The sequence below is a fragment of the Poromitra crassiceps genome, assembly GCF_964638095.1.
Source record: "Poromitra crassiceps genome assembly, chromosome: 11".
NCBI lineage: Eukaryota > Metazoa > Chordata > Actinopteri > Beryciformes > Melamphaidae > Poromitra > Poromitra crassiceps.
Window position 1 is genome coordinate 21,529,805 of NC_139643.1, and position 25,972 is coordinate 21,555,776.

A 25,972-nucleotide genomic window follows, 5' to 3' on the forward strand; every position below is an offset into this window, starting at 1 on the left:
TGGTTTTAGCGTAACCTATGTGGGGTTTGGCGTAACCTATGTGGGATTCGAAACAACGAAGGTTATGCCAAACCCCACATAGGTTACGCTAAAACCACCACCGCAAAGCGTCCTGCCAGCCCTGCCAGTCGGCAGGAAAGTATCGCGGGACTTCACGAGACTTGGTGACCGAGATCACGTTTGAGGTAATTTGATCAGAGAATTGTTGACATTTTCTGGGAAACGGAAGGTCAGGTTGCGATGTTATAAAAACGATGTTTTTTGTTTTATGCATAAACTATGTATAGCTATCTACAGTATTTAACATGATAACATCCTTAAATAATGGGAAATTGATAATATAATACTGTTAAAACGTACTAAATATATACTTGGGAGGGACAAGGGGAAAAGAAGTAGCTCTCATCCTAAAAAGGTTTGGGCACCGCTGGGTTAGACTAGGGCTGCAACTAATAGGAGTGGAATGGATTCTCTGTAGAAAACAAACCTTCACACATTTCACATTGATCCCTGGACACACAAACTTCCACTAAGAATAGTCGAATCAAATTCCATACTTTTCCATACGTGCGTAGGAACCCTACATATAGTATAAGAATACATTCTCTCTACCCGTTGCGTACTGTATATAAAGGTGGTGTTGTTTGTACAAACAGTATCTTCACACTGTACATATTCACAACTAGATTTATAAAACACAAACCGCACCAATCATGAGCTTAATTAAAAGAACAATCACTTCAGCAATTAACTGATGAAGGCACAACAGGAATGGGCCTCCCATTGGTCTGCATCGGTGTGACGGACGGCCGGCTCAACCAATGAAAAGTCCACCTGACATAAGCAGAAATGATAGTTCTGTTTCAGCGCATATCTTCAAAATGTATGATGTTTAAAATATTTCTATGTATTTGTAATAATAATGTTTAGCTGCTGGGTGCTTCATACACAGATCCATACTCAAGAATCCATTATGACTGTAAAGTAATGGAGTTATAGAGATGTGAAGCATACGGCACCTGTCACTTCAATGCTGGCCCCTGTGATGTAGCGAGACTCATCTGAAGCCAGGAAGGCACAGACATCAGCCACCTCTGCCAGGGGACAAGGGAGGAGGAGACAAGGAAAGGAGACGAGGCAACAGTCAACATGTCGGTCAACAGTAGGCTAAGGTATTGAGGTATACCGGGGTATCTTTTTTGTTCAGCCAACATCGTTGCAAGTGTCCTTGCCTGTGCTGGGCCTAGCCTATTTTTGTTTTTCAAACTGTTTTATTTCAAGCTCAAGTCATATACAAGTCTATAGAGAGCCAAAGTGGAACGTCACTTCCTGCTTCAGCACTGTACCAGAGATTTTCATACGCCATTTATTTTCCCATAGACATTTCGTAAAATGCTTATAAAAATAGTTTTACTTCGTCAAACCAAACGGTTCAGATATATTTAGAAACCAGAGAGACCACATTACATTTCACTCGGACCAAAACGTTATTTTTCTGTGTTTTTGTTTTGTTTTGGTCAGAGTGAAATGTTGGTCTCTCCCGATTCTAAATATGTCTGAACCGTTTGGTTTGACCAAGTAAAACTATTTTTAGAAGCATTTTTAGCACCACAGCCCCCCCCCCCCCCCCCCCCTCACCCGCTGATGAAAAAAATACCATCATATACCGTATGCCGGGGGGTCTAATGTACGGAAGCCGAGAACGGACATGTGTTTTCTTATTCTTTTATTGCCGTTTTATAGTGATAATTAATTATTATTTCGTTATCTCGAGATAACAAATCCGTTTTCTCGTGATAACGACTTATTATTTCATTATCTCGATATAACAATGGCTTTTTGTCTGGTGATAACATATTAATTTATTCCATGATCTCTATATAACAAAGATCGTTTTCTCGTGAAAACGGATTCATTTATTTCGTTATCTCAGTATAACAGAAGACGTTTGTTTTCATGGGATAATTATCCAGACAGAACCATGTGCAGAGCTGGTGTGTGTGTGCGCTGGTTGATCACCATCCGTCCTGCTTGATGTCAAGAGCTGCCCGCTGCATGCCTTGTGTGTCTTCTTAAAGTACACACAGTCAACAACAACTTACCGGTAAGGCTCCGCTTAACGTTAGTTTGTTTACTGATGTCAGAAGCTCTGTCAGAGCGACAATCGCGTTTTAATAAACGTTAGCTGTTAGCCCCTTTCAGGACTGTGTTGTCATTAGACCAGCGCAGTCCTGAAAGGGGCTAGCTAGCCTGAGAGGTTGACTGACTCATCTATCTGGTTGCTTCAGCTAAGGTAACGTTGCAACTGTTCAAATAAAAACACATTGCTGTCAAGACAGTCAACTTAACGTTATAGTTAACGTTAACCGACAGACACCTGTTAGCTGCGAACTCGGGCTTTCCACATTTTCAACACTGACATGTTAGCTAACGTTAATTTAGCATGATGTCATGACATGTGTAACGTTAATCAAATGAAAATGGGTCACCCCCTCAAGAGCTAAAATATGTATTTCCCAGCTGCTAAAGATTGTAACCCTAGTTAAGTGTATGACCAAAATGATCGCTAACGTTAGTTTGCTAACGTGTTTTCCCACAGCCGTTTTGGTTACGTTTGCACAAGACGGTTTGGTAACAGCAGTATTTCAGCGGATGCTGGAACGTAGGCATGGACAACTCTCTACACAAGCGCGTGTCGTTTATTTCCACCAAAACACAAGAGTCAGAGAGCAACATTACAGCTTGTCTCAGGTCTCAGGCAGCTAACGGTTAGCTGGGTTCGCTGCTAACCCATAGACTGTACCCTGTAACCTAGCAACCGCCAGCTAGATATCCCAGAGTGCATTTCGAAAGGGACCCCTAGTAAACAGAACTGTCAGCTGGGAAGGTGAACTTCTGACATTTGATTTAAGAATGGTGTTTACATTATGCTTAGTAGTGCAGTACAGTACAGTACAATACAATACAATGGTCAACTTAAAAGCTGATGTGGCTATTAAATAAACAGAAGAACTAGACAACCCTTTTGTATTTTCAGTTAATGAAGGGACAGCAGTCAAGAGTTGGACAACTTTGTTGCAGCTGCTATAAAGTATGACTACATTAACTGTTGGTTGTTGAATCCTACAGATATGGACCAGTTTCTCTCAGCCTTGAGAGAAAGGGGCGTTCCTGAGGAGAACATAACAAAAATCGCAGAGGACAAGGTAAAGTACATAATCTAAATCAATATTCAAAGGAATAGCCTGCAAATACCAACAAAAAGTGACAGTTGAAGAACAAGTAGCTATTTTGGTCAAATTTGCTAGTTGTAAGTCTGTAGGATAATAAATAATATGATCCATTTGGACATCAATACTGGCATAATACTGCTATTTACCTGCACAAGATGGACATAAAATCATTTCTTTGACTTAACACTGGGTAACTACTACATTGCAGCAAAGGTAGGACACACACCCTTGCTGTTAAAAACAAACAAACAAAAAAAACTTACACCAGTTTGAGGTTTTATGATCTGTAATGTACGGTAGTTTGTTTCAAGCTGGTTGAACTGGTGGCACAGTTGGTGTCCAGCTTAAACCAGCTAATGTATGTAGCTCACAAGCAAAACACAACTGGTTGTTCTCTTAAAGGAATATGCTGCTGGCATAATCTATGACGGGTTCCTATTTTTAGCAAAATGTATGTGCACATTTGTGCAATTTAGGCTTCTGGAGAAAATTAGCTTACTTCATGTCAAAGTAACACTGTCTTTCATGTTGAAAGGTGTAGAAAGGTACATTTTGTAATGTTCTAATGAATATTGTAAATATGCATGCATGCAGGGTCCAAAATTAACTTTTTTGTGCATCAGCCAAATGGCTAGTGAATGTTCAAATATTACCAGCCGCTCAATAGATTACAAATATTTCTTAGGGCTGATGAGTGAAGCAAATCGACCCCTCATTTGCATATTTTACTAGCGTTTGTCCACCAATACATTAGTTAGTTTACATTATACATTTTTTTTTTTTATCAGATTAATTCAATATAGCTGTGTTTAGGATAAAATCACCTTCAGAAACTGTTTCTTTCAAAAAGGGTTATTTAAATAGAAAGGTTCTTAATATAGGGGGCCTAACTATTTGGGAAATCCTCTGGAATTTGCCAAGAGAAGTGTTCTTTAGAGTCAAATGGTTATAGGTAGAACTCAATCTCTCTGTGGAGAGCCCTTTTGGAATGTTCTTTTTCTGAGAGTGATGGGTACTAGTAGGTGAATAATGACATATCTGTTTTTGTGTTTTAGATCGATCAAGACATTGTAAAGTTCCTTGGAGAAGAGCAACTCTCCATTTATATTCCTCGATATGGAGACCGCGTCTTTGCCAGAAACTGGAGGGAGTTCTCCTCAAGTGATATGGAGGATACAGAGCAAAGGAAGAGTAAGTTAATAAATAAACTAAGAGAGAAGATGAAACTTCCATCCACCGCCTCCGCCACAGCAACTAGCAGCAGTCACTCTAATCCTGGACTTTTGGGAAGGAAGAATCCTGGACGTTGTGGAAATAAGAATGCTGAAAAGAAGACAAGGAAAATAGAACTTGGCTGGATGAACTACCAAGACTCTATGTACAAACAAGTAAGAAAGCCTACTGGGGGTGGAACAAGAGACATAGTTGTGAGGAAAGATGATACGGTGTCCAACATTCTTGAAAAAGGGAAAACACTTTTTTTTCCTGACGGAACATCAACAAAAGGCAAATTAGAGGACTTTGAGTGCATGCTTTCTGTCATTGGTTCTGAGGAGGCCCTTGAGGGTAGTGTCACAATTGGAAGTTTGTATGAGCAAACTAATCACAAACTCCTTAGAGTATACCTCTGTACAAAGCCAAAAGTGTGTCGTAATTCTGACTCTGAGCTTAGTGAGGCAGACATGGCCCTTTCACCTGACACATCCAACACACCTGAGCCAGCTACACATGCATCTCCATCCTCATCCAGCCCATCACTGGTCTCCCTCAGTCCTGTCAAAAGACCTCGGTACGGCAGTAGGCCTTTCTCTTGGAGCAGTCCCAATACTACATCAACACTCCAAGCTACTCCTGCTTCTCAAACATCAGGCCAGCCTCTTATCGACTTGTCCATTGATGATGAAGTTATTGTACTTGGATATGACACAAACAGGCCTTATATTGAGCTTGTCGATGGTCTCGCTGACACACTGATATACTCACCTCTACAAGTCAATGATGATCTGCCAACAATGTTTGTGGCGACCACAGTTAGTCCAGATTCACCCTGGCCAGTGACCAGCCAACAATTAAGCGGTGCAAACGCAGTTTTTGAAAATGAAATATATGCAGCAGTGATGGAAGAACATGTTATTCCCACTGTGGATTCTGAGCAGGCATCCACCAGCACAATGAATTCTGACCAGGCTTCCACCAGCACAATGGCAATTGATTTCTTTGCAAATCCAGAGAATATAGTCGAGAAGCAAATCATTGTGATCCGCAAAGTACACTGTCTTGTGGACATGATTGAAGCATTTACAGAGGACAACATACTGGATGCTAATATTTCAATCAGGCGTGTGCTTGAACGTGGCGAGTTGGAGACTGGAGTTGGGAGTGGGGTCATCAGAGACTGCCTCACTGATTTCTGGGATATGTTTTATGCAACAAAGACCTGTGGAACCACCTACAAGATCCCAATTTTGCACCACAGATTCAAAGAGAGAGAGTGGACGGCTGTTGCTCGTATCTTGGCCTTTGGATGGCAGCGATTTCAGTTCTTTCCAGTGCAACTTGCCCCTCCATTCCTTACAGAGGCTCTATCACTCTCCTGTTTAGACAGCAATCTAGTGGAGGCTTTCTTCAACTACATCAGCGCAACTGAGAAGGATGTGCTAACTGAGGCACTTGACAACTTCAAAGGGGCAGATATGGATGAACTCCTCAGCATACTCAGTAGTCACAACTGCAGTGTGCTCCCAACTGAAGAAAATCTGTCGAGCCTGGTGGAGGAAATAGCCCACAAAGAGATGGTACAAGAACCAGCATTTATCATAAAGTGTTGGAAGCCAATTCTTATGTCTATTGGACAATCCATGAGTAGCGAAGGACTGAAGAAGGTTCTGGATGACCTGAAACCGAAGGCAAGAAACATTACCAAATACATAAAGTTCCCAGGATCTATGTCACCAGAAGAACAAACTACCTCCAATCATCTCATGAGATTTGTAAGAGAAAGAGATGAGAAGGAGCTTGGCCTGTTCCTCAGGCACTGCACAGGGTCGGACTTGTTCCTATCCAAGACCATTAAAGTCACATTCACAGCAGACCAGCCCCAGCTCACAAGGGCGCCTTTGGCTCACACCTGCAGTTGTTCTTTGGAACTGGCATCTAACTACAAAGACTATGCAGAGTTTAGAGCAGAATTCATATCTGTGTTGAAGAGTGGAGTGTGGGTGATGGATTTGGCCTAAAAGGCTTTGTTCGCTTAAACAGCAAATGAAAAATAATCTTCTTATTCTGCTATCAAGATTTTGTAATAGATGAGGTTACTTAGGTTTGGGGAAACACATTTTTGTATGACAAACCCAAACACAGTATGCTTAAATTGGCTAAACTTATTCAGTACTAGGCTACATGTATACCAATTCCCTTGTAGTCTGGCTTTATTTTCTTCTGATCTAAAAACAAATGATTTTCACTTGCATGTGCAGTGACTAATGAAAGAAGTTTAAATGCTGAGTACCTGTCTACACCATACACAACCAAAGTATGGATTTTGATTCACTGCCCTCCATCAGATACATAAGAGCATGCAGGTCAACCTGCCTTGCAAGCCCAAGTTCCACAGTCCAGCCACAAATGAGCCCTGGAATTGTAAAATATATCCCAGGATAATGAAAACCTAGGCTTTGATCAAAGGGTGTTTCTGCTTTAGGAAGTCACAATGTCAGGTCAAACCAACAAGCTCAACTGCTCTTTAGAACAGAAAATATGTTAGATGTAATTTAAGATCTATTATAAAATTATCCAAGGTCACACCTTAATTGCAAAGCAGTTTGATAGAGACACTCCATTGTTGTATAGCACTGGCTGCTTCAATGAATGACAATCTGTGCAATTGTCGTCCCCCCACACACACTCAGAAGTTTATTACCATAACCATCACACTTGAGTTCACAAGATGAGTGCCAACTGAGCCACTCAACACAATTCACCTGACGAAGAGAAAACTTAACAGACAAGTTGCCTGTTGTACAAACAACACTGAGTTTGAGTAGTCACACATTGTTCTTGTGTAATACCAAACAAATTACAAAAATTACAAATAAATCATGTAGAAAAGTCAGAAATTACAGATATACAAATGATATTATTGCCAACTACACCAGACCATTAAAATACCATTCCAAAGTAATTATAAGTAATTACCATTGTGCAATTGTTCATTTGTCTGGACACAGACTACAATTGAATTGTCTTGGGGTCTGGTCCTCTGGTCAAGTTAACCAGCTATCCTCTTGCGGGCAGCATTGTGTCCCGTTAACAGTAAGAGCAGTCGAGGTGTGACACATCTGATTACAACAGAGTGCAGGCTGCCAGAGACAGGAAAACTCCAGCTTCAAGCAGTATTACCTACCTCAGTGATTTACATTTCTGGTTATTGTTAGGCAGCGTCGTCTTTTATATAATCCACAAGTGGAGGGCAGATGCACCATTGTAGCAGAGGGAGGTATATTTTTCATTTCAATTTATGATCTCTTTTCAAATTCAAATGTGACAGTGGAAGGCACTGTGTAAAAAAAAGTCACACTTGAGTTAATATTTCAACAAAGAGAATGTATTTGGTGTTTTGAAATAGAAATGTGATACTGTATTCTTGAAAATTTGTGTAAAAACTGGCCAACTGTTAGTGGTTTCTTTTCCATTGTTTAGTGTTGTTAAAATTAAACCTAAACAGAGTTCATAAATTACAGTATTTGTAATGCTATGCAGATCTTCAAACCTGGAAGAGTTCATATTGCCAGTAGCAGCACTGTTCTATGTTGTCAGTGTCAATTTCAAGTGCTGCTATATTTTTTCTAACCACACTTAAGAGAAGTGAAATATGTAGGCCTAAATGCATTTCATTTTTATACCAATATTGAGAAATGAGAATTTTCTTTGCTTAATTTGATTTAGACTCGTGCAGTGCCCGTTCCCCTCCCTCCCCTTCCTCTATTCATATGTCATGCTCTCCCACTCTTCACCCCCCCCCCCCCCCCCTCCTCCTTGCACCGCTCCACCCCGATAGGTCAAACTCCATGAAATTGGACACTGCACCTTCTTGGGTCCCCACCAAGCTTATATATTATTTCAATTAAAGCACTGGCTTATGAGTTTAGAATGAAAATGTTTAATAAATTAAAAGGATTTAACCGATTCTAATTTTTCCATTTGTCCCCCCCCCCCCCCCCGCTGTTTGGTTGAATTTCTCTTAAGCATATGAAAAACATGAATCGTGATAATATGTTAATCAAATGAATGGCATTACAGTGATTCTCAACCTTTTCATAGCATGGACCCCAAATGTATTGCATATTAGGGCCACAGATCCCCATTGGATGTAAATTTGGACTTGGACCCAAATCTGATATTTATTATTGACACTAGATATGATTTTGTCCAGAATTCCATGACTGGAACCCCCTCAAGTGCATGGTCCCCGGACCCAGCATTAAGAACCACTGGCCTATTACACTGAAATCACATTACAGTATCTTAATCAAACATTTCAACACATCTTCAACTGATGCAAAGGCCTAGGATAGTTGAGGAATGTAAACTTTTGAAGAGGCATCATTGCTGAAGATGCCATCATTATTTAGAACCATGGACAGTGCCTTTGTTACAGTTTATACAGGGCAGCAGTGGTGGATGAAGTAGCTGAAAGCTAACCTGACTGCCAGATGGGGGCGGTATTGTTTTCACAACACCACACTCTTGTGAAAACAATATCGCCCCTATCTAGCAATCAGGTTAGCTGAAAACCACACTTGAGTAAAGGTACTGTAGATATCTTACCAGAAGATGACTTTGGTAGAAGTTCAAGTCACCTATTACAATATTACTTGAGTAAAAGTCTTAAAGTATTTGATATTTACTCTACTGAAGTATCAAAAGTAATTTTCTGATATCAAATATACAATAGTATTGAAAGTAAAAGTACAAGTAAAAGCTGTTAATAAAAAGGTAAGCAAAATACATGCCTGGGCTTGAGTGGAAATCTTGAGTTTTATTGGTTGGCAAACAACGTTATGGTGCATTAATGCAAGTAACTGGAATGAGTGAATCGTGATTAACATAACTTGCAAACTAGGAGCACTGATGATTCACCAAGCTTCTTTTAAACAGCCCCCACATTTCTTCTGATTTTATTTTGTAACCAAGAGGCCATTTACACCTGGCGTTAACATGTGGTTTCTGCCATCAGATTGTATTTTATCACTTCAGCCTGACTCCATTTCAATGAGGCCATTTACACCTGGTGCTAACATGCGTTTTCTGTGATCAGATTGCAATCAGATTGTGTTTTATTACTTGAAATGCCAGGTGTAAACACCCCCAAAACGCATTGAAGAAGGATTGCAATCTGATCGGCCAAACCACCTCCGGAGGTGGTCAGGGATGCATTGTGTACACATTGAACACAAGTGTAAATGCAATGTGTCCTCTCAATCTGGATACTCCAACTTAATGCGGATTGAGAGGACAACCATTTCTGCAATCTGATTGCAATCAGATTGCAGAAAATGCATGTTAACACCAGGTGTAAATGGCCTCAATGATGCTTAGGGGAAATGTAATGGAGTAAAAGTATACATTTTATTTAGGAAATGTGGAGTAAAAGTGAAAGTTGACAAGAATATAAATACTCAAGTAAAGTACAGATACTCCCCAAAAAAACGTAAGTACTGTAGTATTACCTTGTTACATTACACCAGTGCATGGCAGTTCCGTTCATGAATATGTATGCTACAGTGGTTCCCAACCTTTTTTGTCTTATGTACCCCTTGAGCTGTTTATACAAAGGCATCAGTGATCAGGCTCTGACAGGAGTGCTTTTATCAAAGGCCTCAGGTCTCTGTAAAGCCGTATTGCCTCCAGAGCGTTATGACACTGTGCTATGTTGTTTTCTTCCATCACCAGCAAACAAAGCTCATACAGGTCATGGTCGCATGGAATGTCTGTTTTCCACAGACCGACGTCCTCTTGGAGAACGATGTCCACTCTTTCATACTGTAGTGGATGCAAATAATCTTGTGCATGATAGAGCTCAGGTACATTGTACATCAGACATGGTTTTCCATGATACAAAGCGCGTCCGTTTCCACCTGGTCGAATGCGATGGTTGTCCCACATTGTCACAACGGTGTCCAGCTCGTTCTGCAACACAAAAACATGAGGATTTCAATATGTATGATGACCTCTTTTGAAAATGAGTACATAGAAGAAGCCACCCTATTTTATTTTGTTTCATTTGATTATAGCACCATAATGGGCAAATGCAGGGTTCAATATGTATTGTTTTGTTATGGTGGAGTTATCAGCAGAATAGTTACTGTGCTCCAGTTTCCTGCACCCTTGGACAAAATAGCCTACATATGTATGCCAAAAATTGGCTTGGAGTGAAGAAGTAACTACATTTGACTCCAAGTAACTAGTCATCTTAGTTGGATATGGAGGGAAAGGAAAACAAGATACTGCATATGAACACTGAACAGTAGCCTAATCAGCACCAGGGGCCTGGACAGCTCCACTTCAGCAGGGTTAAATCATTTCTGTGGGTTAAATACTCTCGTGTCAAACAATGTAAGTATAACCCATATATGTTAACCCAGTATTAAACTCCGTAGCTCTAGGTTAAAAATAATAATGAAAGCATAATGTTTATGTCAGGGGTCTTCAATCTTTTCCAGCCCAAGGACTCCTTGGTTGATAGAGAAACAGCAGTGACTCCCCTATGATTAAAAATAAAATTATGTTGCATTTTAAGCGTGGCCGATACTAACATTTATAAGTGCACACCAGGAGAGACACTTATTTTTATTAATAGAATAGCCTACATTAAAAAAGCAAGAAGTAGCAAACAATGTGTTTCGCATGGTGCTTAATCAGACTTGCTTTGTATATCATTTTCGTCAAAAGTACTTATTGTCTATTAATGCTGGGAGTTTACTCAATATTATTTTTGGTCTAAAATACATTTTTAAAATGTTCACAAACTACTTTGACAAAAGTTAGCTAACCCCCTGCAGTACCTCTGCAGACTCCCTGGGGGTCCCTGGCCCCCTGTTGAAGATCACTGTTTTATGTGGTTGGATAGGTTATGCTAGCCCTAGAAGAATCCATATTATATTATATTGACATGGACAACACATCACACCATCAAGGAACAACAGTGGCAGGACCATCATAATCTTTGCAGCCTACTGCTGTGCTTAGCGCTCTTGTAGTTGATAGGGTTGTTATAAGAGACGGTTATGCTTTTGGGATGGAACACAAAAGTGTTTCAAAACATTATCACTGATCATTAAGGGGGTTGGTACGCTATAAAAGAGGATAGACAGTCAAAGACCACACTTGTGGATCCTCATTTGCAACATGCCTATGTGTTATCACTTTCTGTATGAGATTTTGCAGTTAGACATAATTCAGTAGCAAAATCTCTCATACAGAAAGTGATAACACATAGGCTACTGTGGACACTGGAGGACTTACTTGAATAATCTTAAGAAAGCAGAATTGGATGAGACCCTTGTCTATGAAATCTCCATTGAAGTCCCCATTTGCCTGGAACTCCTGGAAGACGTCCCTCCAGTATTCCACGTTCTGTCTCCTGTAGATCCCCCACCAGCTTTCAATCCGTTGGTTTGCTGTACTTCGTCCTTGGAACACACAAGGCCCATGCACAACACCAGTCTCATCTTCTCGGAAGAAGTGTTGCAGCCTGTTAACATGGACGTTTTCAGTTCCCAAATCCGATCGGATTATCTTTGGACACCCCCCAAGTTCAGTGACTGCATTTATGAAGTAGGCTACGATGACTTTGGGGTTACTATTTGTAGAGTTAGCTTGCATCCAGATTATATGACGTGAAAACCCATCAATGCATCCGTTGACTCCAATGCCGAAAGGGGTCAGCTTGTCATATGAGTCCATATGCCATAAATAATTGGGCCCTGGGACACTATAAGATCTTCTCCGAAGTCTTGTGCCTCTCCGTTGCTGTACGCCCACTGGGTCAAGATATGACTGAACCTCGTAAACTATGTCGCGAGTAACATGCAGTCCAGCTAATCTGCACCTCTCGTGCATCATTCTGTAACCATGAAGACGACCCGGTCCCCTTATCTGGTTGCTAATGAAGTTCACAATCTCGGCAGGATCACTGAAGTGCGATCGCCTGTGAAGTTGTAGCTGGGCTAGTCTTCTCCTTAAATGACGAGGACTGATATGAATGTCATCTCTAATCGAAAGAGACAATGCCATTTCTGCATCTGTTAGACCTTGACTGAAGTATATCCTGATGCGTTGATCAATAATGGATAGTCCTTGATCTGCCATTTTCACCAGGAACGCCCCTTTCTCCCAAGGCTCAGAGCACCTGGTCCGTAGTGATCTGTAGGATTCAACAACCAACAGTTAATGTAGTCATACTTTATAGCAGCTGCAACAAAGTTGTCCAACTCTTGACTGCTGTCCCTTCATTAACTGAAAATACAAAAGGGTTGTCTAGTTCTTCTGTTTATTTAATAGCCACATCAGCTTTTAAGTTGACCATTGTATTGTATTGTACTGTACTGTACTGCACTACTAAGCATAATGTAAACACCATTCTTAAATCAAATGTCAGAAGTTCACCTTCCCAGCTGACAGTTCTGTTTACTAGGGGTCCCTTTCGAAATGCACTCTGGGATATCTAGCTGGCGGTTGCTAGGTTACAGGGTACAGTCTATGGGTTAGCAGCGAACCCAGCTAACCGTTAGCTGCCTGAGACCTGAGACAAGCTGTAATGTTGCTCTCTGACTCTTGTGTTTTGGTGGAAATAAACGACACGCGCTTGTGTAGAGAGTTGTCCATGCCTACGTTCCAGCATCCGCTGAAATACTGCTGTTACCAAACCGTCTTGTGCAAACGTAACCAAAACGGCTGTGGGAAAACACGTTAGCAAACTAACGTTAGCGATCATTTTGGTCATACACTTAACTAGGGTTACAATCTTTAGCAGCTGGGAAATACATATTTTAGCTCTTGAGGGGGTGACCCATTTTCATTTGATTAACCTTACACATGTCATGACATCATGCTAAATTAACGTTAGGCTTAGCTAACATGTCACTTGAAAAGGTGGAAAGCCCGAGTTCGCAGCTAACAGGTGTCTGTCGGTTAACGTTAACTATAACGTTAAGTTGACTGTCTTGACAGCAATGTGTTTTTATTTGAACAGTTGCAACGTTACCTTAGCTGAAGCAACCAGATAGATGAGTCAGTCAACCTCTCAGGCTAGCTAGCCCCTTTCAGGACTGCGCTGGTCTAATGACAACACAGTCCTGAAAGGGGCTAACAGCTAACGTTTATTAAAACGCGATTGTCGCTCTGACAGAGCTTCTGACATCAGTAAACAAACTAACGTTAAGCGGAGCCTTACCGGTAAGTTGTTGTTGACTGTGTACAACAAGAAGACACACACAGCCATGCAGCGCGGCAGCTCTTGACATCAAGCAGGACGGATGGTGATCAACCAGCGCACACACACACCAGCTCTGCACATCGTTCTGGATAATTATCCCATGAAAACAAACGTCTTATTGTCGTTATATTGAGATAACGAAATAAATGAATCCGTCATCACGAGAAAACGATCTTTGTTATACAGAGATCATGGAATAAATTAATATGTTATCACCAGACAAAAAGCCATTGTTATATCGAGATAATGAAATAATAAGTCGTTATCACGAGAAAACGGATTTTGTTATCTCGAGATAACGAAATAATAATTAATTATCACTATAAAACGGCAATAAAAGAATAAGAAAACACATGTCCGTTCTCGGCTTCCGTACTAATGTTAGGAAGGTATGAAAGAATAGATAGCGCCTTGGGACAATCTGTGTCATTTTGAATGCTTGAATACCCTCAACAAGTAAACAAACATAACTCCGCCCCCATGTGTCCCCCTGTCTCCACTGACCTGCAGGCTCGCCCATTCTTCCCAGAGGCACTAACGACGTCATCTGAAACACACACACACACACACACACACACACACACACACACACACACACACACACACACACACACACACACACACACACACACACACACACACACACACACACACACACACACACACACTATTATAGAGAGCCAAAGTGAACGTCACTTCCTGTCTTTCCCTGGGCAGCAGCGTCTGAAGGAATATGATGGTGTTGGAGGAAGAGGGGCGCCGTATAGGGGGGGAAAGGTAGGACGATTCTAAGGGCCCTTGAAGCTGACAGGGGCCCTGTCAGCTTCAAGGGCCCTAAAAGCTTGGACACTAGGCAATTTTTTGCAGTATTAAATTATTAACCTATTGTAATGAATATACTATTTTATTCAATGTACTAGTAAAACGAATCGCTTCTTTTTGGCAAAAAAGAAAAAATCCTCTTGCACTGCACACCCCCCTTCGATTTTCAAGAAATGGTTTCTCCCTGCCTGGCTGACAGGAAAAATAGGCACGCCTCCCATCCAGGCAGCGTGGGGCAGCAGCAGCACTACGCAGTACGCGCTGAGATCAGATGAGAGGAGAGAGCAGAGAGGAGACGCAACCAGCAACATGCCAAAAGCAAAGTCAGGTTTCAAAAAGAGAAAGGATAGGCAAGAAAGAGAGCAGAGAGAAAAAAGAGGACAGTGCCTCACGCAGTTTTATAGGAAGGCAGGTGAGTGAGCTGGACTGGTGCAGCTGTCTGCCTGTCTCTGTGTGAGGCGAGGCAGATAGCCTACGCTACGTGAATCACTCTTTTAACCTAGAGAACTGTCTAGTCTGTCTGGCGCCATCTGAACATTTATTCAACTTTTCTTAACTACTGGAAATTACCCTGTTAGACCTTAGTGAAATATGCTTACTTTACAGAGTGTTTACATTTCCCTCCTGTCCTGTCTAGCGAACATTTAATCAATGCAAACAATTGTTTGCAAGCCGTTCATATAAATCAGTTGTCCCTGCCTGGCTCTTGCCTAACACAACAGATGCAGAATCAGACACAGCCCCCCCCCCCCCTGACCGGCACCTTCCAATGAACCAGTCCTCCTAACTGATGAAGGAGGTGAGACACACACACACAGGAGCAGCATTGTGTTGAATGACATGGTAGTTGGCACAATTGCAGTGGGTCTGTGGGGATTTATTTGTAATACTAATAATAATACTAATAATAATAGTAATAAAAAAATAAGAAGGATCAACACAATTTATTTGTCCACATAATGACCATTATATGAAAGGAAAAGCAGCCCACAAATGACAGCCAATGAGAAAAGGAGAACATAATGATATTAAGACTGAATAATGATATCACAACAGTCTCATGCTAAACACTCTCCTGTTGGACTCCACATGTGTATCAATATTATTTCTAGTCATTAGTTGATAGTATTTATTTGTTCCCTCTGGTGTATTCAGAGCAGAGAGAGAGTATGATGATTCAACAGGGATGGTGGTGAGATGAAGGTGGGTTAGAAAAGGAGCAAATATTGATGGTTAAGACTGAATAATGACAACACTACAGTGTTATCCTAATATCATTTAAAATGCGATATTATCCTCTAAATCAGCTTCAAACAGCCCAAATTTTTCGCCGGCGCCCTTCGGACGCCGGCATCAGTGGGGCCCATGCTATGTCCTGTCATGGGGCCCAAAATCCCTGGCGGCGCCCCTGAGAGATACGTTACTTGTTTTGATGCTGTTTGAATTGTGCCACGGCCGGGTACACATGTTACATTTAGTCAATTTAAAAGAGAACTCTGCATGTGAAGAAAGTCTCAGTTTGTCCTGAAACTGAAACATAAGGTTTAGTTTTGTCAATCGACTACATCTCTCGTGTGGCACATTATACGTCACACCATCAACAACAATGGACTGGCGGGAGAGACGTCACTTATGCGACTGGTTGTTGTGCGTAGTCTTTCTGATCAAACTGCGACTTTCTCGACTTGCAGAGTTTTCTTTTACACTGACAAACATGACGCGTGTATTCCCGTGGCACAATTCAAACAGGATCAAAAAGGTAGTGTATCGCTCCGTTCACCACCATTATATTTTTCCGGACACTGGTGCCCAGAGAAAGGCGGGAAGTGACGTTCACTTTAGCTCTTTATACACATGTGTTCCTATATGTGTTTTCAGGTTGTTTCATTAGGAGAGATTTTCAAATCACCATCTTTTAAAGTCCCAATGAAACAGTCTTTTCAGAGCATTTGACATTTCATTGTGCTTCACTAAAAGTCGGGGGCTGGTACATTTTTACCCCTCTTGGCGCTGCAAGAAAGAAATAATCATTATTAACTTCCATATTGGATCCAACTGGACATGTCACAATGTGCGTGTGTGTGTGTGTGTGTGTGTGTGTGTGTGTGTTACCTTGCTAATAACCTTCTCTGGTACTTTCTCTGTCATAGGAGTGGATATGAAACCTGGCAGCACACAGTTACAGCGAATCCCAAACCTGAAGTGAAGGAGAAAAGGTGATTGACTGAGGATTCATTCATTTTCTCTTTCACATCATTAAACTGGAGCAGCTCAGCTCCATCAGTCCAGAGGCTCATGGGTGCATCTGGTTGATCTGACCTGCTGAGTTCTTTGGCAGCAGTCCTGGTTAACCCCTCCACCCCGGCTTTAGAGGAGGCGTAGTTTACCTGGCCAATGTTCCCCACCTAACATGAATAACAGAACACAGTCTATAAACAGGGGAGCTTCAGTCACCTGGTAACATGAATAACACATAACGGTCTACAAACAGTGGAACTTGAGTCACCTGAATAACACAGAACACAGTCTATAAACAGGGTGTTATTATGGAATCCACCGCAGTTTTGGGCAGACCACGCCCTGCGCCCGCCTACACTGCAGGCAAGCGCCGGGATTGGCCAGGAGCGAGCCTTTTATTGCTCTGCACCCAGCCCAGCGATTTCATTAACCAATGGAATTACTCTTGATAGAGGACATTGAAAAAAATTATGGTCACGTATTGCGCAGTGATCCCCACACCCCAAACATGAGTGGAATGTGGAATTATCACCCTAAGCAGGGCATGTATATATATATATATATATATATATATATAACTGTGCGCCATCAGATTTATTACATCACTGATAACATCACAATTGCTCGAGGGACATCACTGATGAGATCCAATTGCTCGAGTGACATCACTGATGACATCACAATCGTGACAGACACAGACAGACACCGCCACCGAGGCGTGACAGGAGCGAGATCTCAGAGGAGGATTGGTACAAGACAGAGGGAGGCAGTAATGCAACATAAAGGATGCCAACTGCCATAAGGCGAAATAGACCAAAAGTCATATCTGGGTATTTTTAGGCTGAATGGCGATACACTTTCAATCACTTTTTAGGTTTGACTGTTTTGAGTTTTTCCTAGAAAGCAACACTCCCTGCAAACTGAAAGATATGTGGCTCTGCAGCAAAGTCACTGCCTGGCCCAGGTTCAAAATACATGGAATTCTCCATCGTCCTCGACTGCAGGATTCTACTGCTGCACTTTCTTTTGGGATCAAAGTTCCAGACGAGTGTCCCTCACCTTGCCCACGATGCTGCCCACCGTGACGAGTGTCCCTCACCTTGCCCACTTTGCTGCCCACCGTGACGAGTGTCCCTCACCTTGCCCACGATGCTGCCCACCGTGACGAGTGTCCCTCACCTTGCCCACGATGCTGCCCACCGTGACGAGTGTCCCTCACCTTGCCCACGATGCTGCCCACCCTGACGAGTGTCCCTCACCTTGCCCACGATGCTGCCCACCGTGACGATGGAGCCCTTGGATGCCCCACAGGCCACCAGAGCCTGAGCCACGGCCTGCGTGATCAGGAAGGAGCCCTGGGGAGAGGAGAGGTGGGTGACGCACCGGGAGGGAGGGGGACAAGAGAGAGGAGGGAAGACAAATGAATGACTCACTCACTCATCCCACTACTGTGTCACTATAGTGCCTTTTAAACATGTTATCTGGATCATGTCAGGCTAGACAGAGCAGGATATTTTCAGGTTTTGCCTTTCTAAACATGAGGGGTCTTTGTTAAGAAACAACTGGATATGAGCCGTTTTTTCTGCCAGTGGGCGGCGGGGGGGGTAGTCAAAATGCTGGTCGCACCGTCGTCAATCACTGTGGGTGATTTATTTTACAAGTGGCAACTAGTCATATCTGACTAGTTTTAAATGTATTTCTCCCCACAAAAGTTTGATAGCCTATCAGTCAGCTCCTATCCTCTCCGCAGTGGAGAGGCACGCTGCCTGCCTCACACAATAGAATTGGCTGCATCATGTTAGCGACAAATCTGGAGACTTCAAAAAACGTGCCGTTTTAACGGAGTCCATTCCAACGATGGGTGGCAATGTGCCAAAAATGAGCGCTTCGCCTTTGTTAGGTTACATAAAGCCGCCCAGTCAAAATAGTGGTCGGACTGTCGTCAATCACTGTGGGTGATTTATTTTACAAGTGGCATTTCAAGTCATATCTGACTAGTTTTCAATGTATTTCTCCCCACAAAAGTTAGGCTTTTTCTGACATGGGAGCAAGCAAGCAGCGCAGCAGTAAGCGTCCCTCCTGATGCACTGGACCTGGCTGCCTGGCTGCAGCTGAAGCGCGTTGGCCAAACAATTCAAGCCCTTTTTGCAGCACTTGAGGAAACCGTGAGTTTGCTCGTTGATATGCGATTGCCCGAACGATTCATTAATTAGTAAACTAGTGAACGTGAAGTGAGTCACGAAGAGCCACACCCGCCCACTCAGACGGATAATGACCTGCCACTGTTTAACATGAGCTGCGATTGCGTGGAAGCGGATCTTATACCGGTGGTCGAGGTAGATAAGATACGGACTCGCGGGAGTGCGCGTAGGCCGGCTAATTGTTGTTTAACATGCAGGCCAACCGGCTAGGAGCGGGTTATAATACGGATTCCACTGCATGTTAAGAAGTGGCTTATGAGGTGTGACTGTTTCACAGATCCACTGCAATCTGGGTAACACTTTACAATAACGTACACAAATACTATAGTAGTTATTAGTAAACTAACCATTAACTAATAGCCAGTTAATGAGTAGCTAATGAAAAATTTGGCATTAGTCAATCACTAGTTATCATAGTACATAGTAATACATACACGCACTGACATTTTGGAATCATTAAGTAATGATTAACTACTCACGAGCTGACATTTAGTAATCATTAGGTAATGATTAACTTCTCTACTCAGGAAATTAGATACTAATCATTAACTAATGACTACCTACTGATTAACTATGATTAACTAGTGATTGACTAATGCCAAATTTTTCATTAGCTACTCATTAACTGGCTATTAGTTAATGGTTAGTTTACTAGTAACTACTATAGTATTTGTGTACGTTATTGTAAAGTGTTACCGCAATCGGTTATCCAGCACTAACACATCCCACTGACCCTGATGTCAAACTCTAAAGACTTGGCGGTGACTAATGTGGAAAACATGCTACAACATCAGCCTCGACTTGGAGCAGCTAGACCTCTATACTCACACGTCAGCATGACGAGGAGGCCGTAGGGCAGCCCACAGCTAAATGTGTGATTTCACTAGGATTTCAAAGACTAGAAGTTAGCCCAGGGAGAGAATGTAGTGCATATACTTGGTAATAGCTTTCACTCTCCTGTTACCTCCCCATCTATATTATATTATACTTCAGCTGCGTTGTCACATTTTCGAGGAGCTGCATGCCAGTCGCGGCGCAGCCCTTGGCACATAAGGCGCAGGCTTTGTCGCTGTAGCGTGTTTTCCGTTCAAGTTGGACTCAACTTCCTGGTTTGTTAAAGTTTTTTCAGCACAGAAAGCTTTAAAAGGGCTGAGCTGCAGTCCGAAAACAGCTGAAAACAACCAGCTATTGTCTTAAAACAAGTTGTAAACTATAGTCTGTGAAGTGACCCAATTGTAAAATTCCCTCCTGATATTCCCAGACTTCGGCAGAGAATTGACCAAAATCCATGACTTTCCCTTTCTGGAATACACTTCCCAAAACGCCATGAGCAGGGGGAAGCCTGGCCAATGACAGACCTGAGTGAAGACGAGGGCCTGTCTGCGTACCTTCAGGTTGACCTGGATGACTCTGTCAAACTGCTCCTCCTCCATCTTGAGCAGGAAGTCGTCCTGGGTGATGCCTGCTGCATTCACACACACCGAGGGAGGCTGGAAGAAACGGCCCTGCGAAGGGAGAGGAGAGGAGAGGAGAAAAGGGGAGAGAGGAGAGGAGAGGGGAGAGAGGAGAGGAGAGGGGAGAGAGAAGAGGAGAGGAGAGGAGAGGAAAAGAGAGGGGAGAGAGGAGGAGGAGAGGAGAGGAGAGGAGAGGGGAGGAGAGGAGTGGAGAGGAGAGGAGAGGGGAGGAGAGGAGAGGAGAGGAGTGGAGAGGACTGTATGACTGACTGTTATTGATGAGAGAAACAAGGAGAAAGAGAGGAGGTGTTGGTGTAACGGGAGGTGATTCTCTTTCTTTCTCCATCTTTGTAGCTCAGCTTCACCAAAGTTTAGAAGGTAAGAGACACATCTCAGGTGCTTTTTTACAGCACAGAACCATGACAGAGAGACACGCCATGACCAGGAAGAGCACAGGCCATTTCAGTGGAGGTGCTTTTGTACAGCACTTTGTAGGCGGGACGTTCTACTGCTGTCATTACGGTAGTCTCCTTCAGGCCAAAATGGCGGGGGCAGAGCTCTGTTGCCGTGCGCTGATGTTGCAATCGAACAACCGATTAGCTTTCAGTTCTTCTCAATGCAAGTTCTTTGGCCTCACTGTGGTGTTTCTGCACTACATTTCCTACAGATCACCTGTCAATCAAACAGTGTGGGCGGGGCTTGGATTTTCTGCTGATCCACTCTGAGTTTCTCTGTCACTACTCATGCCACACACACACACACACACACACACACACACACACACACCTGTATACTTGTAACCAACTTCTGCACGCTCCGTTTGGACGACACATCCACCACGGCCGCCATGTGGTCCTGCCCTCTGAGGTCACGTGACAGGCTGCCCAGGGTCTCATTGGCCGACTCCTCGCTGATGTCGGCGACCACCACGGAGGCGCCCTCGGGGGCGAAGCGCTGGCACACCGCCCGGCCGATCCCGCTGCCGCCTCCTGGGGGAAGGGAGGAGCAGGGACTCACACTGGGACCACCTGACTCTTTTGGACTCGCACGCAAAGCACTGTAGCTGTCAGGTCAACTTAATTAAGTAGAGCTGCAACTATTAGTCGATTAATCGATTAGTCGTTCGACAGAAAATTTATCTGCAACTATTTTTTTTAATAACTGATTAATTGTTGAAACTCACTTTTAAGAGAGGGGGGGGGGGGACACAAAACATGATCTTGGTCCAGCTTCTTAAATGTGAATACCGTATTTTCTGGTGTCATTAGTCTCTTTGACAGTAAACTGATTCTCTTTGGGTTGTGGACTGTTAGTCAGGACAAAAGGAGACATTTGAGAATGTCAAATGGGCTTTGGGGGAAAAGTGATCAACATCTTTCACCATTTTGTGGCATTTTATAGACCAAACAACTAATTGATTAGTCGAGAAGATAACTGACATATTAATGGATAATAAAAGTAATCGTTAGTTGCAGTGCTATAAAAGGTTTCAGGTACAAATGTCTTGATCCCATCAGTAAATATGCTCCATTTGCACTTTTACACAAATCAATACCACTGTTCTCTTCTTGGCCATCATATTAAATGGCACTGGAGTCATTAGAGTTGTATCATTGTGCTTTTATTGTGTCTTGCAGCAAGTTGAATTTCCTTCACTTTTCTTTTTAACAGTAGTAGTTCTAGTTCATTCACAGTCACTTTCACTATCATTCGTCAAGTCATTTTTAAATGGGACTACCTGTGGTAGTAACTGGTGATATAGTAGAGACTAATTAACTGAATTAACGCTACTTATTCGTCAGATTGTTCTTCACTTTAAACCTTCAATTCGGCTACAGTAGCCAGTAGTCAAACGAAGCTCTGATTTCATTTGAACCCTGTCTGACTGACTACACACAGACAGACCTCTCTACTCGATAAGACACGATATTCTGCAACCAAAACAGCCCACAGACAGCGGTATTAACGTAACGTTACCGTTAAACGTATCTATCTAGTCTCACAGTTATTCTCACAGTATGTTGTCGTATGTTACACCGTCAACTTGACCAGCGTCAACCTTGATATGAGTCTTGTAGCCGCCGCGCCGCCATGATGCTTCTGTGTTGTGGTAGTTCTCCACTTTTACCACAAGAGGGCGCCGCGACACAGGCTGTCATGGATTTTTAGATGAATAATACAATCCACGAAGAAGAAGAAGAAGAAGAAGAAGAAAGTCTACACACATGCACGCACACACACGCAGCGGAAAGTCAGACTCCATAAACCTGTGAGTGACTTTAACTCTTTGTATCTCTGTTTATTCTCATAGTTACTTTCCACCATTGACGGTGTATATGGACATCATGTCACCTCCCAAAAAGTAAGCCTCCATTGCCCTCTGGTGGCGGGTCCTGCAGCTCGCATTCGCTGTGTTGCTGTGTGGCCTTGTCTGCCCTATTCGTGCGCACAATGTCTCCCTCTCTCTCTCCCTCAGTCTCTCCCTCTCCTCTCTCTCCCTCAGTCTCTCTCTCTCTCCCTCTCCGGAAGAGGCTGAGCTCTCCCTCAGCCTATCTCGTGAGCCCCCTCAGCTCTCTTGTGAGCCTCAGACTGATGACATCATTCACTGGTGATGTCACTGATGATGATCAGTGATGTTACTGATCAGTATGTGTGCAATGCCTCTCCCATCACTGATGATGTCACAATTGATGACAACTGATGACATCACTGGAACTTTGTGTGTGTGTGTGTGTGTGTGTGTGTGTGTGTGTGTGTGTGCGTGCGTGCGTGCGTGCGTGCGTGCGTGTGTGTGTGTGTGTGTGTGTGTGTTAGGGCTGTGAATCTTCACTGGCCTCACGATTCGATTACGATTCAGAGGGCTACGATTAGATTTGATTACGATTATCGATGCATCTTCAATCGATGCATCACTTTTTCCCCCAATACATGATTTATTTTTTCTCACTTTCTTTTTTCTCACTGTGTGGCTACTTTTAAAATAAAAGTGCATTTGGGAATTGCATTGTATTATGATCCAAATAAACAACTGCATGTACTTCCATTATATTTTATTAGATTATAAAAAAATATATATATATATATATATTATATAAGTTCTAAATACACAGGATATGATGTTAAGATCCAGAGTGCTGGGGACTCTGCATGGCGGGGGCGTCGACCTCCCTGAGCCGAGCTTGCGCCTGACCGCATACCAAGTTCAGGACTAGGTGGTACAATCCTTGGGTATACCTCGAGAAACTGTGAGACAGATGATGACAATTGGGGGTTGGGTGGTTGAAGGAGCTAAGGATTTCATCGGGGTCATCAGGTGGGCACCCTCCTTCGTCGGTGTTTCATTGATGAAGCCCACGACACCTCCAGAGGGCTCAACAGCATCACCTAGCGTCCCAGGTGTGCTCCCCTCCACTTTAGCCCCTTCCGCCTCTCACTCCCCCAATGACAGCATGCTGCTATTTTGGAGCCCAGGTGTTGTCTCTCCTCTTGATCCAGAGCCACTGACTGGCCCTTTCAGCTGCTCCAGACAGGGCTTGGGTAGCTTGGCGTTGGGCCTGGCCTCGGATCCCCATGTCCTTGAGGAGCCTTGTTGTTGACTGGCCGACGAAGCCTCTGCAGCCAACTTCAACTGGGAGAACTTTGGTTTTCCAGCCCCGCTGTTCTGGGTCGGCTGCCAGCTCAGCATACCTAATAATAATAATCGATTTTTGACATTTGTGAATCGATGCAGAATCGTGCACATCCGCATCGCGATTATTTTTGACACCCCTAGTGTGTGTGTGTGTGTGTGTGTGTGTGTGTGTGTGTGTGTGTGTGTGTGAATTTATGACATCACTGATGTAATCATTGGTACCTTTATGACATCACTGATGACATCATCACTGGGACTTTGTGTGTGTGTGTGTGTCTCTCTTGTGAGCGCGTAATAAAGGACAAAGTAAAGAGAGAGAGAGAGAACTCCTTGAGGTACAACACCCTCAAACTGTGATCAGCTGTGCTGGTTTCCTAACAAAGTGGTGGAGAAGCAAGCTTGTGACTGAAATGTTGTCCATTTTGAATTCTTGAGGAGTGAAAATCTGGACAGAGCAAAGTGCATTAGTGATGCATCTGCATGACTCAAAACACTTATCATTGAGGTGGCAAAGCCTTCACTCCCTCAAGCTTTGACTTTTGATTATAAAAGATATGTACATATTATTCTTTGTGTAAATGTTTCTATTTGATATTTGATATTGATATTTGTCCAGAGTACCTGTTTTCTAAATACCCCATTGCCTCAAAAGTATATGCCATGGTGGTCGCAGTAATGGACTAGTTGTTTCCACCAAGAGTCCAACAAGGTGTCAAATGAAAGCTGAGAATGCACAGATTCCAGTCTGATCACTATAAATACAAATACAAATAACCAAAACTGAATAGCAGCCAAAGAGAAACACTAAAAGCTTTTGCACACCAAGTCCGTATTTTTCGTCCGAATTTGTCGCACGTTCTACATTAAATACGACCTCATGTTGTGTCACTCATGTTTACACACTTACTGACTCCGAAACTTCCGTCCGTTTTCGGAACAGGTTTGATTTTCTGTGTTTTTCGCATCAGTCAATAGCTTTTTGCGAGCTGGGACCCGTCTGTGTTTTCAGATGACAGATAAAAAAAGAACGCATATGAAAACAAACGGACTGTGTGTGCGCAAAGACCTTTACTGTCACGACAGGCAGCGGTAATAATGGGGTACTTTGAAACAGGTAACACTTGTATTTTATATTTGATGCTAGCTTCTTGACTCGCAGTACTTGCCTTTTACATTTACTCTCGCAACTTATCTTACTATGTTTATTGATGTTGTTATGTACCAAACACCAAAGTAAATTCCTTTTATGTAAACTTACTTGACGTCTATCAGAGGAGACGATGGCTGGAAGATTACTCTTTTATAACAATCTATTAGAATAAGTATAATTTTAAATATTTTATAGAAAAAGGAAAAGTCAAAAAAGTGGCGACAAGATAGCTCAGCAGGCCAATATAAACAGTAAATAGAAAAAAGGAGCTTCTTGATGCTTATAGAATATAATATAGAAAATATTTTATAGATGAATTATTGTGATCATATGTGATTATCATATGAAACTAGAAGACCTAAGACATGTATTGATGCCTGCTATCATATGAAACTAGAAGACCTAAGACATGTATTGGTGCCTGCTATCATATGAAACTAGAAGACCTAAGACATGTATTGGTGCCTGCTATCATATGAAACTAGAAGACCTAAGACATGTATTGGTGTCTGCTATCATATGAAACTAGAAGACCTAAGACATGTATTGGTGCCTGCTATCATATGAAACTAGAAGACCTAAGACATGTATTGGTGCCTGCTATCATATGAAACTAGAAGACCTAAGACATGTATTGGTGCCTGCTATCATATGAAACTAGAAGACCTAAGACATGTATTGGTGTCTGCTATCATATGAAACTAGAAGACCTAAGACATGTATTGGTGCCTGCTATCATATGAAACTA

The 25,972-nt window shown here is 42.6% G+C and overlaps 1 protein-coding gene across 1 annotated transcript; it reads right to left on the bottom strand.

Moving 5' to 3' along the window:
• Nucleotides 1-715: 715 nt before the first annotated feature.
• On the bottom strand, nucleotides 716-24,128 carry LOC310784889 ((3R)-3-hydroxyacyl-CoA dehydrogenase-like; the record flags this gene model as incomplete). The annotated part of the gene is made up of 10 exons (XM_083645921.1): nucleotides 716-834; nucleotides 1,020-1,094; nucleotides 14,233-14,275; nucleotides 16,663-16,747; nucleotides 16,870-16,955; nucleotides 18,048-18,143; nucleotides 20,378-20,494; nucleotides 21,230-21,432; nucleotides 22,493-22,595; nucleotides 23,949-24,128. 10 exons carry the CDS (start codon nucleotides 24,126-24,128, stop codon nucleotides 815-817), a joined length of 1,008 nt encoding a protein of 335 aa, XP_083502047.1. The 3' UTR covers nucleotides 716-814.
• Between the last annotated feature and the right edge of the window lie 1,844 nt (nucleotides 24,129-25,972).